Genomic DNA, 15,978 nt, shown 5'->3' with positions numbered 1-15,978 from the left:
TCAACACATACCAAGGGTGTGCCACTCCTTGTGCCTGAAAGAAGAGTGGGGGAAAAAATGTCACAAATCTGTAGAAAAGATCTCAAAAAGTTTGCCACTCAATTGCAAATCAAAGAGGAACAATGACAGAATTTGGTTTTTTCCCCCTCTTAACCTTTCTTCTCAATGTAAGTAAAAAGTACAGTCAAGTAGGTAAATAAGGTTACTTCACCATTACTAGTAAAATAAAGTGAATTATTCCACATGGGAAACCACCATAGTCTTTCAACATTAGCTTTCCTCAAGAATTTCATGGATATCTTTGGCATATAAGCATACAAATGACATGTCAAATAATGACGCCAGAGAGATTGATTAAACAATAGACCTACTTGTCTCTTAAGTACATGATGACTTGGACCAGTTCAGCAGCTAACATTACACCATAGACACAAGCAAAACATGTGGTTTAGCAAGAATTTGAAAGACATGAGGAAAGGAAACAAAAGCCTCTATAAGCCAATGTCCTCAAATATAGTACAGTGATCCCCACATCTTCATTCCTACAAAAATGATACCTCAAACATTTCCAGAATACAAAGGCTTAACACATCCTTATTTAAGAACATGTGCTCACCTCCATAGGTCCAGAAAATGTATCATCCTTTCTCTCATCCTCATGGAGCTTCAGGGATCTTGGCTCAAAGAATGGAATCCAGGCTCTGCCTACACTATCTTCACCATGAGCCACCTGGGGCTGGCTGATCAGGAGAGAACTAGCAACCAAGTGGCTCAGACTGAGCAAAAATGTTACGCTAAATACAGCATGTCATCAGGATTGAGCACCAGGACAAGAATAGCTATGAAGAAGAAGCAGTGGAAACACTGATACTGCAGATAATTTGGCCAGCAATAACTGGCTATGGCAAAATAGCTGGTCAACATGGTAATCTGACCTAAAAGCTCACTTGACCAAATATGCATGCTTCCAGTTTTTATCTTTCAACAAATGGTGAATTTTGGTGTGCTACTGCCCTGTCACCATCCACCTAACTGCTCAAGACAAAATCAGTTATGAGACGTTAGAAAAACATATTTCCAACAACTGAGGATTCCTTGAAGTAATCTGATTGTTCTTTATTCCTTGGCACAAAAACAAAAATATAGTCTGACAAGCTCAAGATCTTTTTTAAAAAAGAAACACTGTAAAACAGTCAAATCCACGCCTTAATTTTTTAAAAATGTGTTACAAAAACAATGGCATGCTCAGGGGAGAAAATAAAATACAGATAAGCAAAAATAGAACATAACAGACATCAGAAACCCACCTGGGGATAAAATAAGCAAAGTAACCAAAAGATGATTAAACCATATGTTTACCATGTAGATTATTCCTTTAGATATACACATCCATAAAGTATCACATTTTAAAACAATGTTTAAATATGTACACATTTTATACAGTTTATATACATAATACATTTAGTACAGACATTAAAATTGTTTCAAATTTGCATGATGATGAAGAGTACAGAGAAGACATATGGGCTAGAAGTTACTAAACAGAATGACCCAAAAATGCAGAAAAACGAGAAGTGGAAGAAGTGAGTTTTTAAATACACATGAGAGGATAACAAAATTTATGAATCAGAAAATAGTGGTGGCAGAGGAGCTTGCTTTTAGCCAAATCATCATTTAAACTTATTTACGTGCTTTAATCCCAAATGTTTTTGATCAATACAGGTGCTGCCAAGTGTTTGCTAGGTATCAGTATGTGCTCACATGCCTTTTTACGTGGGTCCATTTCACAAATGATTGTTAAAGGTTATACCAGATGAAAACCCCAGTGTACTAGTTTCCTGTGGCTTCTGTAAAAAATCACCACAAACTTGGTTGTTTAAAAAACCACCATTTTATTATCTCGCGGTTCTGGAGGCCAGAAGTCTGAAGTCTGGATCTTGATAGGGTTGCACTCCCCCATAGAGGCTCCAAGGGAGAATCCATTCCTTGTCTCTTCCAACTCGTAGCTGCTAGCACTCCTTCACTCAGGGCTGCATCGCTCCAATATTGGCCACCATGTTCTCACCACTGCCTCTGAGTAACTTCAGATCTGTTCTTAGGGCCACCCCTCCGATAACCCAGGATAATTTCCTCATTAAAATACCCTAATTTAATCACATCTGCAAAGACCCTTTATTAAAATAGGATAACATTTACAGGTTTCAGGCATTAGAGTCTGATGATCTTGAAGGTGGGGGGGGAGTATTTTTCAACCTACTAGCCCTAGTATTCACAAAATTCTCTTAAAATTTCCTTGAATCTGACCCACTATTTCTTATGAGAATTTTATTAGTCTCCATTTTTATGTGTCTATTCTTCACTAATAACCCAAAGCATAGGCCACCTATATAAATGCCTTTGTTATTAGCTAGTTACATTCCATTTGAAAATATCTTAGGATCACCCCCAGACTAAACGGATTCTTCTTGCTCTCTTTCCTGCTTATTGCATGGTTTTCCTGTGTCATCATTCACACGATAGGTCTTTGAAAATCAACTTCTTTCATCTTAAGTGCCACATCCAATTAATCCTCAAGTTCTGCTGGTCCCCCTTCAGTTCATTTCAAATCAGTCCTACTCACCACCACCCCCCTCCACCCCCAACTAATGCTCCTGGCCTCATTGTAACTGCAGGGGATAGAGTTCAGCTAGACGCTGCCAGGCTCTGTTCTCTACCTTGGGCTCACCTTTACCCATTCTCTATTCTGCAGTCACAGTGATCTTTGTAAAACTTTCTGAATCTGATCAACTCACTCACCTACTTGAAACCTTTGTAAAGGTCCATTATTCTCAGATTTAAATTTCAGTGGCCCAGACAGGTGAGGCCCTTTTGAATGTGGTGCTACCTACGCCCACAACCTCATCTTATATTTCTATTCCATTTCTTCCGTGTCTCCTAGGCAGCCTGAACTTGTGTCAGCTTTTTCTAAAGTATCATGATTTCTTTTAATTCTACATTTTGGAACATACTACAGGTTCCTGCCTTGCCAGGCCAAACAACCAGCCAACTCCTATTGATACTCCAGAATTTAGCTAAGAGGGCACCTTGTTTAGGAATGTATCTTTACACACTTTAAACAAGTGAACTGTGCAGTATTTGTACTATATCTCAATAATGCTATCATTAAAAAGTAAAGAAGAGGGATGCCAGGGTGGCTCAGCAGTTGAGTGTCTGCCTTAGGTTCAGGGCATGATCCCAGGTCAGGAGATCGAGTCCCACATCAGGCTCCCCACAGGGAGCCTGTTTCTCTTTCTGCCTATGTCTCTGCCTGTGTGTGTGTGTGTGTGTGTGTGTGTGTGTGTCTTGAATGAATGAATGAATGAATGAATGAATGAATGAATGAAATCTTAAAAAAAAAAAAAAGGAAAAGAATGAATGGGGCTCAGTGATGGTCCCAAACTCATTTAGTATTATACACATATTCTACAACTTCACCAGATCCCCTGTGCCCACCTCCCTAATACTTCTACTACACGGTAATGTCCTGGCTCATGTGACTGACTGACTGAAGGCAAGACGATGACAAATTCACCTTCACATTCTCCTTGAGTAGTAGCATGTCTGGTGCAGTGCAGACACTCAGTCAAGGTTTGTTGAGTGAATGACAAGATTACATAATCCTTCAACACAGTATTACATGGTTGAAAGCAATTATAGTAAGTCCAGCAAGTGTGGGTTTAAAGTCACCTGGATTGAAGTTAGGTATATATAATTTGAGGCTTAGAAAGTAAATTACTTTTGGGACTAAATTACTATTGGATTGACCAATACTTGCCTTTAAAATTCAAAGTATAGGCACTGGAATACAATTGCACTTTAGACAATATAATCATTTCCCAGTGAAATACAGTGGTTGTCCTCAATTTGAGTTCCAGCAGTTTGTGTTCATATTTATCAATCTGCTTACAGGGATGAATCATCATCCAGCTGTTATAAGCTGTGTTTAGTTAGCTTTAAAGCATTTTTCTAAGAGCTTCTGTCCTTCTAATTTAAGCTCCATTAATTTTTTTGGCTGCCACATTATAGAACAAATAAAGTGAACATGTCCTTTTTAGTGGGGCCAACTCATTCATTATAAATGCTTATAAACAGCATCCACATGCAATGGAAGAGTATTCATTTCTTTGTGTCACTAAATACATAGACTTTCTCTTTTCCTGTTTTCAAAGCTCTTCCACAAATAGTAAAGATCAATCTTCACAGGATGTTACTTCTGACAACCAAGTTTTCACTAATGGCCGAAAGAAGAGAATAATTTGTAATTCTGTTCCTTATTGTAAAAGAATACAGATCAGAAGAACTCTATCCAGATAATGTGGGCCAATTTTAGATGCTCAATCTGTTAAATGCTTTCCTAAGAGAGTATGTCTTCTGGCAGAGGAAACCTGGCTTCCCCTCCAGCGGTTGGCAGGAAAGAGAAACAGGGAGAGAAGAGGCAAGGGTCCCATTCTTGCCTTCCTTGATCTAGTGGGATGGAGTAGGAAAGAGTCTGAAGAGTTTCTCTTGGTAACTCCCAGTTTACTACCTGTCTGGTTCAAAAGAGATTATATTCTAAATATCTCCACCATCCCACTACAGTTCTTTGCCCCCCTACCTTGCTTGCCTTTTTTAGAACTCTTGTGATTTAGCTTTTGTTTCTTTATCCTTTTACTGTCTCTCTCCCCGGCGAGGGTTATAAGCCTCCATGGGCAGTCCCTGGTGTTTCTCTCTCATCAAACCCAAAGACTTACACATTCTGGGAATGCAGTGAATGTTGGAAGGGAGCAAAGACAGAAAAGGTTGAAACTGGAAGGGTCACACTGCCTGAGATGGAAATTTATGCTAGAACAAAAGCTCTAGATAGGTCAATCTCGAGTAAAGTGGGAGCAGGAAGAGTAGGAGAAAACACAAATCAGCATCTGCTTCTAGCTGTGGTAAGGAATAGGCAGCCTTAGGAGAGCTAAACAAACCCTGAAGTGGTCCTAATTCACTACTTATTCTATTTGGTTTAATTAACAGGATCGCAAAAATATTATTTTTAAAGTAAATATATGCTGCTCATGTTGCATTATGATGGTTCATGTAGACTTGCTGGTCAGTCTGCCCTTTCTAACATTGTTTCTGTGAGAGAATGAGTCACAAACTCCAAATAACTGACTCACCAAGATTTAGAACATAATCAACTCAAATTATAACCTGGTTTTCATTTCAATTGCCTCTTATTTCCCTCTTCTTTACCTTTTTAACTTCCTCGTTCTCTCACTTCTCCATCTTCCCTCCCTGTCCCTGTGTTCATGTACGTGCACGCACATGTGCTTGCATGCACACACACACCTTATATTCTCTCTGAAGAACTTAAACAAACATACCCAGTCTCATATCCAGTAACCAAGTCTTATAATTCTTCCTTAATAATAAAATTTGTGAGTCAGATATACTGAGCTCACACTCCAGTCCAATTCACATCTGAGCTGAGGCCTGATTTGCCCCATCTGTCAAAATAGCCAGCTCATTAGTGTCCTGATTCCAGTCTCTTCTCCTTTCAATCTATCCTGCATATACCAGAAGTTCAAAACTGCCTCTAAAGCACTACTCGGCATCACGTTAATCGTTTTTTTTTTTTCTCATATCACTTCCATGGCAAGTGAATAAAGTAATTTCTGAAAAAATTCCTGAATTCACAGTCCAGGATCTCCATCTTCCCAACTTCACTTCCTATCACTGCAGACTCAGGGCCGCATTCTAATCATTTCAATTATTTCTTAGGCATACACTTAACCATCTGAACCTGTGTATCTTCACTCATATTCCTTTTCCGTCTAGTCTTCCTTTCTTTCCCAGTCACTTTTATGATCAAATCTAGCCCCAAGTCCTTGGTAAAAATTTCTCCATCACCTCATGATACAAGATTCCCTTTCTATATTCCTTCAGTACTTAGGATACCTCCATGCATTTGTGCAATATTTTAACAATTGTTTTTCATATATTTCCTATGTAAGCCTCATAACAACATAGTGAAATGGGTATTATAAGTATGTACACTTTAGAGACCAGGAAAAGGTTTCCAGAGATGTAAATACCCCATTTGGCATTTACCATAAATTGGCTCAGGTTCGTAATTATTTCCATCATTTTTCTGCTGTCTTCCAAACTAGATTATAAACTCCGGGAAGGCACTGGCTATGTAGAGAACTTGCCTCAGTGCATTATAATACACAAAATGAGAACTCAATAAACATTTGATTGAACAATTCTAAGAGTATTTCAAGCTATGCACCCCATTTAAGAAGCTTCAGTGCTTTCTCTCCTTCCTCTTCTGTTCAGTATTTAGATTCTGAATACATACCTGAACACTCTGTGATAAGATGCAATATATCCTGGCTATTTTTAAATTTCTTAACCTAGTCATCCCCCAAACAAACTGAAAATTCCCCTAAAAATAAGTTACTTTGATGACTAAAATGGGACTAGCTGGTATTTCAATGTTGACTAATGTTGGCCAATGTTAGCCATGAGTGGTAGGAATAAAAGGTGGAGAACTCTGTAAGTGAAGTTGAGTCATCTGGCACACTTGTTAAAAACACTTATATCCAGGATTCAGATCCAGTACTTTCTCAATCATGTTTCCTTACTCCAATTTTTATTGAACACATGACCCCAGAGAGCATACTACAAAACAATGAACCAGTGACAAAGTAACACTGACTGTAGGCTCAGCAACTGACCATACTGTCCATATTAACCATTTGTTTGTGTGGCCATGAGTACTCGTGATTGTAATCCATACTGTATATGACTTTTCCTGCTAGTGACATTCTTCCTGCTTTGTCAACAAAAGGATTAAATAAATATCTCATCGTTTTACAATGTTCCATAAAGAACTGTTACAACATCTAAGTCTGGAAGTCACTGAACAAGAACAGGGCACCTGACAGGAGTATTTAAATAGAGGATTCCAGCACAGGAAAAGAACATCATATTTTAGAACTGAATTCAGAAGGTACTCACAGGCTCTCCCCGTGATCCATCCTGACCTGGAGCACCTGGAGGTCCTGCTTCTCCCTTTTAAAGGTTAAGAAAAGGGGGGGGAGAGAGAAAGAGTTCCACTTTCAGGCATGCTTATAAAATAATAACATATAACATTAAATACTAAAGCACATTAGATATAAACATTATTTCTAGATTATTAGTAATGATGTTAAACAGTTACAGGTGGAAACTGTACTTGTGAGTACAGCATAACATACAGAATTGTTGAATCACTATGCTGTACACCTGAAATCATCTATAACACTTCAATTAAAAAAATATAACATGTTATGCCAACTATCCTTTAATAAAAAATAAATATTAAGTAAATAATAGAAAATAAAATTTTGAGTATCTATGAAAAATTCTAACAAGAGCACAGGATTTTTTTAGGTACAATTATAGATTTCTATTAACCAGTTAGGTTAAAGGCCTAAATAAAAGGAGATCTATATCCTGTTTATGGATAGAAAAACTCAATCATAGTCTTGTAGCTATAAAGTCTTCATAGCACAAAGATGTTAGATGTCACCAAGGTAATCAAAGTTTCAAAAGAAATCCCAAGAAGATTTTTGTTGTTATTTGGCAAAATGATTACAGGATTTAAGTAGAAAAACAAATTACCCAATAGCCAAGATGATCTAAGAGAAAGCCAGGAAGGTGAAATCAATTTGTTCCTAAACACATATGCCTCTGTGAGAGTGAAAGGTGTACACCGCCAACCCCGGGGAGAGAGAAAAGATCAGTGGAATATAAAAGGGAACCCAAAATTGCCTTCAATATATTCAGTATCTGGAAATGAGCTGTAATGCAACTGCATTAATTGTCAGTTAATGACAATTAAATGTCATTAAAAAAAAAAAACTAATAATCACACACGTGCATGCATAGAGGAAATGAAGACCAAGGCATGAAAAAGAAAACTTAAAATATTTTAGAAGAAGATATACAAACCATATTTATAATCTGGGAGCAGAGAAAAATTTTTAAAATAAAATGTAATAAAACAAACCATATTTTGGTTATCTGATTACACTAAAAATATAGTGCTTATCAAAAAATACTTTAAAAGTCTAAAGCAGACTGCAGGTTAGAATAATAAACTTGCAGGTGATAACAAAGGGTTATTAGCAAATTAGTATCTAGAATTTAAAAGCCTTCTAATATTCATAAAAGAAATAAAATATAAAAACAGATTACATTAAATATATATGAAATTTAAAAATTCCTTCTGGATTATTGATTTTAACCCGTCCTGACATCAAGTAACTTATTATAAAATTCATAAAGTGACTATATCAATATCAAATCTATATATGGCAGCAAATAACTGAGTTAATTCATAAAGTAACTCTGGTATTATGCACTTGGTGGCAGATAACTGAGTTAATTCATAAAGTAACTCTGGTACTATGCACTCACTCTTATGAGAGTAAGACATTACTTATCAACAAAGTAAATGTGACCAAGGTTTATATCAACTCTTTCATATTTATTTTTATTTTCCTTTTTACTTTAAAGTTGATCATTCTGTTGGAATGGAGCCAATAGATTGGATCATTCTTTTGGATCTATTAGAATTGATCATTCTAATTTGACCTTGCCTCCCAACAGTTGCATTTTATTTATTTATTTTTTAAGATTTTACTTTTTTATTTCAGAGAGAGAGAAAGACAGTGAGAGTGAGAGTGAGAGAGAGAGAGAGAGAGAGAGAGATCAGGAGCAGTGGGGAGGGGTAGAAGGAGAAGCAGACCCCCTGCTGAGCAGAGAGCCAGCAAGACTCTGGGATCGTGACCTGAGCAAAAGGCAGATGTTTGACTGAGCCACCAAGGTGCCCAAAACAGTTGTATTTTATTTTATCTTATTTTTTTAATATTTTATTTATTTATTTATTCATAGAGACAGAGAGAGAGAGAGAGAGAGGCAGAGACACAGGCAGAGGGAGAAGTAGGCTCCATGCAGGGAACCCGACGTGGGACTCGATCCAGGGTCTCCAGGATCACACCCCGGGCTGCAGGCAGCGACAAACCGCTGCGCCACCAGGGCTGCCCCAAAATCAAAATAGGGATGCTGGGGTCCTTCAGCTCAGGTCGTGATCCTGGAGTCCCAGGATCGAGTCCCAGGTCAGGCTCCCTGCACGGAGCCTGCTTCTCCCTCTGCGTCTCTGCCTCTGTGTCTCTCGTGAATAAATAAATAAAATCTTTTAAAGAATACAATAAAAATAAAGCTTTCATTAAAAATTGAGTTATTTATGTTATTAAATTATTTGGAATTTTAATTTAGTATCCACCTATTTAAAATAAACACCTAAAATGCTTATTTTTAGATGGCTATAAAAACTAGCATAGTTTTTAGTTACATGCCTTTCAATTACAATGCTCAAATTATTTAAGCATATTATTTTAAATCCACTCTTAGCATCCTCAAAGCTTTTCTCAAATTGCCAGTGTATATAAAACCATCTGACACTATACTTAATAAATATTAGCTGAATTTATTCCTAAAATATATAATATAGAGTCAACACAGGAGGGCAGGAGGGAGAAGCCTCTTAAGATACACAAATAGGCACATCCTCAGACATTTAGGCTTTTTGAAGCCTAACAGTCATTAGGAGCCATGATTTTGTTTTCTGTTCCGTGAAGTTCATTGCATCAAAACAGGTAATGTTCTCTTCAATTATGCCACACTTTGTTTCATACAAGAGAAAACATTTCAGTCTACATGAGAGCAAGAAAGTAAAGCAAAAGCATTTTTCTTGTAAATACTTCAAATGCCTGAGTTGAAATAGGTCTAATGGGTGAAAGAGTCTCAGAATACATATGTACTGATGCATATGCCAACAATGTTTTCCATAGTTTCATATTCTAATGAATTTCCCAAAACTGTAGAAAATGAATCACAGAAGTTAGAACCAATACAACCTGCCTAACATAATCAGTATTTAGAAAAAAATTCAGCCATATTACATTATGGAATATGGATATTACATTATGGAAACACGGATTCTCCCATTTTCATGAATTCTTACATTTCATAAGCACAGTGAAATACCAATTCCAGCCAAATAGTTCATCTGTTCCAATTTTATTTACAAACACTAGCTGACAGCTGACAACAGAGGGAGTAAAGAATAACGTTTCTTTAAATTAACCAAATTGGGAAGGGAGGTGCTGCTGGCCTAATGGTTCTACAGAAAAGCTTATGAAAATACCAAAGAGAAACAAAGATATTTTTAGGATCCACAAGCTTAAAAGCTCTAGGTCAAAAAGTCTGAAAAATTAAAGAAACAGGATATGCTGGGACCTAATAAAGCAAGGAAATACTGCAATGACTATATATATTAACAGTCAGGAGGATTCATCCAAGCCATTGGTTCTCATGTATGGCCCTCACATCAGCCAGCAGAGCTTCACTTCATGTGGGAACTTCAAAGTGCAAAATTCCAGGCTCTCCTGCAAACCTAATCAATCAGAAACTCTGGATGGTGGAGCACAGAAATTAGTTTTAACAGATGATTCTGATGATCTGAGGACCACAGCATATCTGTAAGTCTTTCGGCCACTTACCTTCCCATACCTCCATGTACTGTCATATATGACTTGCTAAGCACATGTAGTTTAGCTCTTCTGTATATAAAGGGAAAAGGGCAGTTGTCAAATAGTAAAAACAAATCTGGGATTACATAACTATTTTGGCTGGTAAAAAATTCTCCTTTTACTTCTCCAATGACCCAATCTTTGTTTTTTTTTTTTTTCAATTGGCATGAAGCTTTTTGAAAAGTAACTAATCCTCATCAAGGATTAGCAATAACCAAGTCCCCAAATTATTTGAGGATTTATTTTTATTGCTACTTCTTGTACATAATGATACATAGTTATATGAACAAAGTATCACCTATTCTTTATCATCTACAGCATTGATTCTTATACTAGCTGCATCAAAACTTCCTGGAGAGGGCAGCCTGGGTAGCTCAGCAGTTTGGCACTGCCTTTGGCCCAGGGCATGAATCTGGAGTCCCAGGACTGAGTCCCATGTCGGGCTCCCTGCATGGAGCCTGCTTCTCCCTTTGCCTGTGTCTCTGCGCCTCGCTCTCTCTCTCTCATGAATAAATAAATAAAATCTTAAAAAAAAAAAAACTTCCTGGAGAAATTGTGGACTCCACTCCAGAGTTTCTGATTCAACAGGTGTGGGGCAGATGCCAGGAATTAGCATTTCCAACAGGTTCCCAAAAAGTGCTGATATGGTAGCCTTTGCGACCACTGCTCTAGACCATGTCTCAAGATACTTACATAGCCCTTCTTCTCTTGCAACACCTCTCTACAATGACACTGTATAGTTCTACACCTGGCACTGAGTTTTACAACAGCCAGGCTATTCAACAGGTATCTTGTATATATAGGTGTTTTCTGACTTGCACATTCTTCAAAGGCAAGAAATATATACATGAGTTTTCTTTTATTACCTAGAATGCTTAGAATTGTGCTAAACAGAATGTAAAACTATATATAAGGGTATACGTCCCCTTCTTTAAAAACACTAAAGCATATCAAAGGAGGAGGAACGCGATGTTTATTGTTTAATGCTGAATATCAAGGGGATAAAGGAAATGGGGGAAAATACTTATACAGCATTTGCTGTTGTAAAATCATGCATACCAGTTATCACAAGATAGAGGTGAATAATCTCTACCGAGAAAGTCTCCTTTTGACTGACTGAATGATGTTTCATTGGGAGATGAAGGATGATTTCTTTGGGGCTATTTACCAAAAAATAATTAAATGCAAAATACAACTAACCTGTGAAATTCATTATTGTGACCAGAACCTAATATGATCATTTGATTGCTTTCATAACATGGAGAACCTGGTAAATGTCGATTTGTTTAGCTGGTGGAAAAAGGCATATAGCATGCCCCTAACTCTACCATTTTTGTAATTTATCCTATTATTAATCTCTTTCTTGATATAAAGGAATTGAAAAAATGTCATGCTAAAACATTATTTCTAAATCCAGTTTCTACAGCTAATGTCAAAGATGATTTATTCCACAAAAAGCAGCTATTTTTAAGAAGGAAATTTAACCAAAAACAGACGTGTAAAACTTGCATTGCATGTGTATTTCCTTTCATGCTATGGTCTCTAGTACTCACCCACAAAAAATTAAAAGAATGGAGAGTAATTTAGGTTGTGGTCATAGCAACCCTCAAAATCAGGTGGCTGACCATTAAAATATAACTTAATTTTGAGGAGTTTCCTTACTTTGTCGTTTAATACTTTATTTTGACTTTGAACTTACTACACAGTTTATTCTTAGTTCGTAAACAAATCTTTAGCATGCCAAGGGATATACAGAAAAATGTAAGACTTAGGGAACCTTTTGCCAGCTTACCAAATAAACAGACAAGAAGTTTGGGAGGAATCATACAGAGAGTGGAATCATACAAACTAGGCCTGGAATTCTAGCTCTGCCATGTAACTGACTGCATTTCTGGGTAAATTAATTCACCTGTCTTAATGTGACCTCACTGTCTAAGTGACATTAATACTCCCAACATGACGGATTTTTTTTTTTTTAAGAAAATCAACTAAGAGGCTTTGTGAAAATGCCTTGCCATCTCTCTAGGCACAGAAGGGATGATTCATAAAAGTTAACTGCTCCACTGCCACCAAATTTTGGAGTCTAGGGGCACCTGGGTGGCTGAGCCTCTGCCTTCAGCTCAGGGTGTGATCCCAGGGTCCTAGGATGGAGTCCTGAATTGGGCTCCCTGCAGGGAGCCTGCTTCTCCCTTTGCCTATGCCTTTGCCTATGTGTGTGTCTCTCTCTCTGTGTCTCTCATGAATAAATAAATAAAATCTTCAAAAACAAGTTTAGGTCTTAACAATCCTATGTCTTATGATTTGTTTTAGCCTGCATGATTTTCAAATAATATGGCATTTTTATATATCTACTGCTAGGGCTTAGCATTATTATTTTTAAAAATGAGTATCAAAATGTTACTAAACCTATCAGTGAATTTTATTATAGACTCAATCTTTTAAAAGAGAAAAATTTCAGATTTCTTTTAAAAGAAAAGACTAACTCTATGTCTGAGATAAGAGAAACAGCTAAAAATTACTGAAAAAGAAAGCAAACAATAGAAGAATGTGCAAAAGTTTAGCAAGCAAGAAAGAATAATCAAAAAGAAAAAATGCAATTCTGATACATAAAAAGTAGATTTCCAGCTAAAATTATTAGGGGAGACAAAAAAGTGATAGTTGATAATGTCAAAAGCCACAATCCAAAATTAAGATGTAACATTACAAATATCTATGCAACAGATAAAGACTACATTCATGAAACAGATAGAAGAATAGATGAAAATGACTAGAGGACACAAATACCTCACTTTCTGTCCCAAAAAGGTAAAACAAAACAAAAATTAAGTATGCAGAATATTTAAAGAATATATTCAATAAAGAAAATTTTACAAAAGAATATTGAGTTTCACATTCTCAAAATAGAGATTTACCTTCGTATATGACAGGAAACATTTCTGACAATTGACCATTTATAATAAATCCAAGAAAAATTGTAACAAATCCAATTAAGAAGAAATGATACATAACACTGATATAGTACAGTAAAACCAGAAATCGACAACAGAATCAAAATAAAAGGATTTTAAACCTAAAATTTTTTAGACTTTTAAACAATTTCTAAGAGAAAATCAATATTATAGAATTTCTAAAAAATAATGTTAATGAAAACATTGCACATTAAAATAAAGGGAATAGGGATCCCTGGGTGGCTCAGTGGTTTAGTGCCTGCCTTTGGCCCAGGGCCTGATCCTGGAGACCCGGGATCGAGTCCCGCGTCGGGTTCCTGGCAGGAGCCTGCTTCTTCCTCTGCCCGTGTCTCTGCTCCTCTCTCTCTCTCTCTCTCTCTCTCTCTCTATGTCTATCATGAATGAATGAATGAATGAATGAATGAATGAATAAATAAATCTTTAAAAAAAATAAAAAATAAAGGGACTACAGTTGAAGCAATAATCAAAAAATATGTATAATTTAAATACTAAAAGCAAAAATTAGGCAAGAAAATAAATGAATTCAATAATCAATTGTAAAATCTAGAAAAAACATGAGAAAAAAGTAGTATAGACAAAAATAAACACACCAAAAGTGGAAAATTAATGATTAAATTACAGTGTTGGATCTTTCAAAAAAAAAAAACACATAATAGAGAAGCCAAAATTTCATTTATAATCAAGCAAAAAACAAAAACAAAAAAAAACTAGAATGCAAAAGCATAAATATCCTAAGAAACAACAAAGGGGGATTACTGAAACCAAGAAAACTTCTTAAAAACCAGAAAGGAATTTGCATAATTCTGTACAAGTCATTTGAAAAATCTAGATGAAATGGCTAATTTCCTAAGAGAATGAAAATTTACTATTATGAGAGATAGAGTGCTTAAGCCAATCAATTTCCACATAAGAAATAAGAGAAAGTTACCAAGAAACTATTCAACATAAAGAGCATAAGGCCCAGATGACAACGGAGAAGATGACGGAAAACTCTGCAGTGCAATGAATTCAATCATAACCACCAGTAATACATGATTATTACAAAATATATAATATCAAGAGTGAAAGAACATTAAAAATTCTACATTAAGAGGACAAGAATATGGCACAAAAATAGGCAAATAGATCAATGTAACAGAACAGAAAGCCCAGAAATAAACCCATGTATATAGGGTCAATTAATCTTTGACAAGGCAGGAAAGAATATCCAATGGGAAAAAGACCGTTTCTTCAACAAATGGTGTTGGGATACTGGACAGCTACTAGCAAAGAATGAAACTAGACTGCTGACTTATACCAAACACAAAGATAAATTCAAAATGTGATAACTGAAACTATAAAAATCCTAGAAAAGAGCACAGGCAGTAATTTCTCCAACATCAGCCATAAAAACTATTTTTTAGATATGCCTCCTGAGGCAAGGGAAACAAAAGTAAAATAAACTATTGGGACTACATCAAAGTAAAAGGCTTCTGCACAACGAAAAAAACAATCAACAAAACTAAAAGACAACCTCCAAAATGGGAGAATATATTTGCAAGTAATGTTTCTAACAAAGGGTTAGTATCCAAAAAATGTAAAGAATGTATACAACTCCACAACCAAAAAAACCAAGTAATCGAATTTAAAAATGGGCAGAAGACATGAACAGACATTTTCCCAGGAAGACTTACAGACAGCCAACAGATCCATGAAAAGATGCTCATCATCACTTATCATCAGGGAATGCAAATCAAAACTACAATTAGATATCTTCTCATACCTGTCAGAATGGTTAAAATATAAAACACAAGAAACAAGTGTTGGAGAGGATGTGGATAAAAAGGAATCCTTATGCACTTTTGGTGGGAGCACAAACTGGTACAGCCACGGTGGAAAACAGTATGGAGGTTCCTCAAAAGTTTAAAAATGGAACTATCCTATGATCCATAATTGCATTACTAGGTATTTACCCCAAGAATACAAAAACACTAATTAAAAGGGATACATGTACCCCTTTTTATTGTAACATTATTTACAATAGACAAATTAAGAAAGTAGCCCAAGTATCCATCAATAGATGAATGGATAAAGAAGTGATATACACCCCCTACTCACAAAAAATATTATTCAGCCATAAAAAATAATTAAATTTTGCCATTTTCAACAACATGGATGGAGCTACAAAGTACAATGCTAAGTGAAATAGACAAATACCATGTGATTTTACTCATATGTGTAATTTAACAAAGCAAATGAGCAAAGAGAAATAAAAGGGAGAGAAAAACCAAGAAAAAAGACTCTTAACTATAGAGAACTTATGGTTACCAGAGGGGAGGCCCATGAGGGGATGGATGAAATAGGTGATGAGGATTAAAGAGTAC

General features: G+C 36.1%; 1 protein-coding gene across 2 annotated transcripts in view; it reads right to left on the bottom strand.

The window, feature by feature from the left end:
• COL21A1 (collagen type XXI alpha 1 chain) overlaps positions 1-15,978 on the bottom strand; it is a 242,471-nt gene that overhangs the window by 31,105 nt on the left and 195,388 nt on the right. For both annotated transcript variants that reach the window (XM_077903578.1, XM_077903577.1), the window contains one exon: positions 7,027-7,080. In XM_077903578.1, the coding sequence (XP_077759704.1) occupies positions 7,027-7,080 (54 nt within the window). The remainder of the gene's footprint in view (positions 1-7,026; positions 7,081-15,978) is intronic.

This window comes from Canis aureus, chromosome 7 (genome assembly GCF_053574225.1).
Source record: "Canis aureus isolate CA01 chromosome 7, VMU_Caureus_v.1.0, whole genome shotgun sequence".
In the NCBI taxonomy this organism is placed as follows: domain Eukaryota; kingdom Metazoa; phylum Chordata; class Mammalia; order Carnivora; family Canidae; genus Canis; species Canis aureus.
Note: the sequence above shows the minus strand (reverse complement) of the source record. Positions and strands in the feature narration are given on the sequence as shown.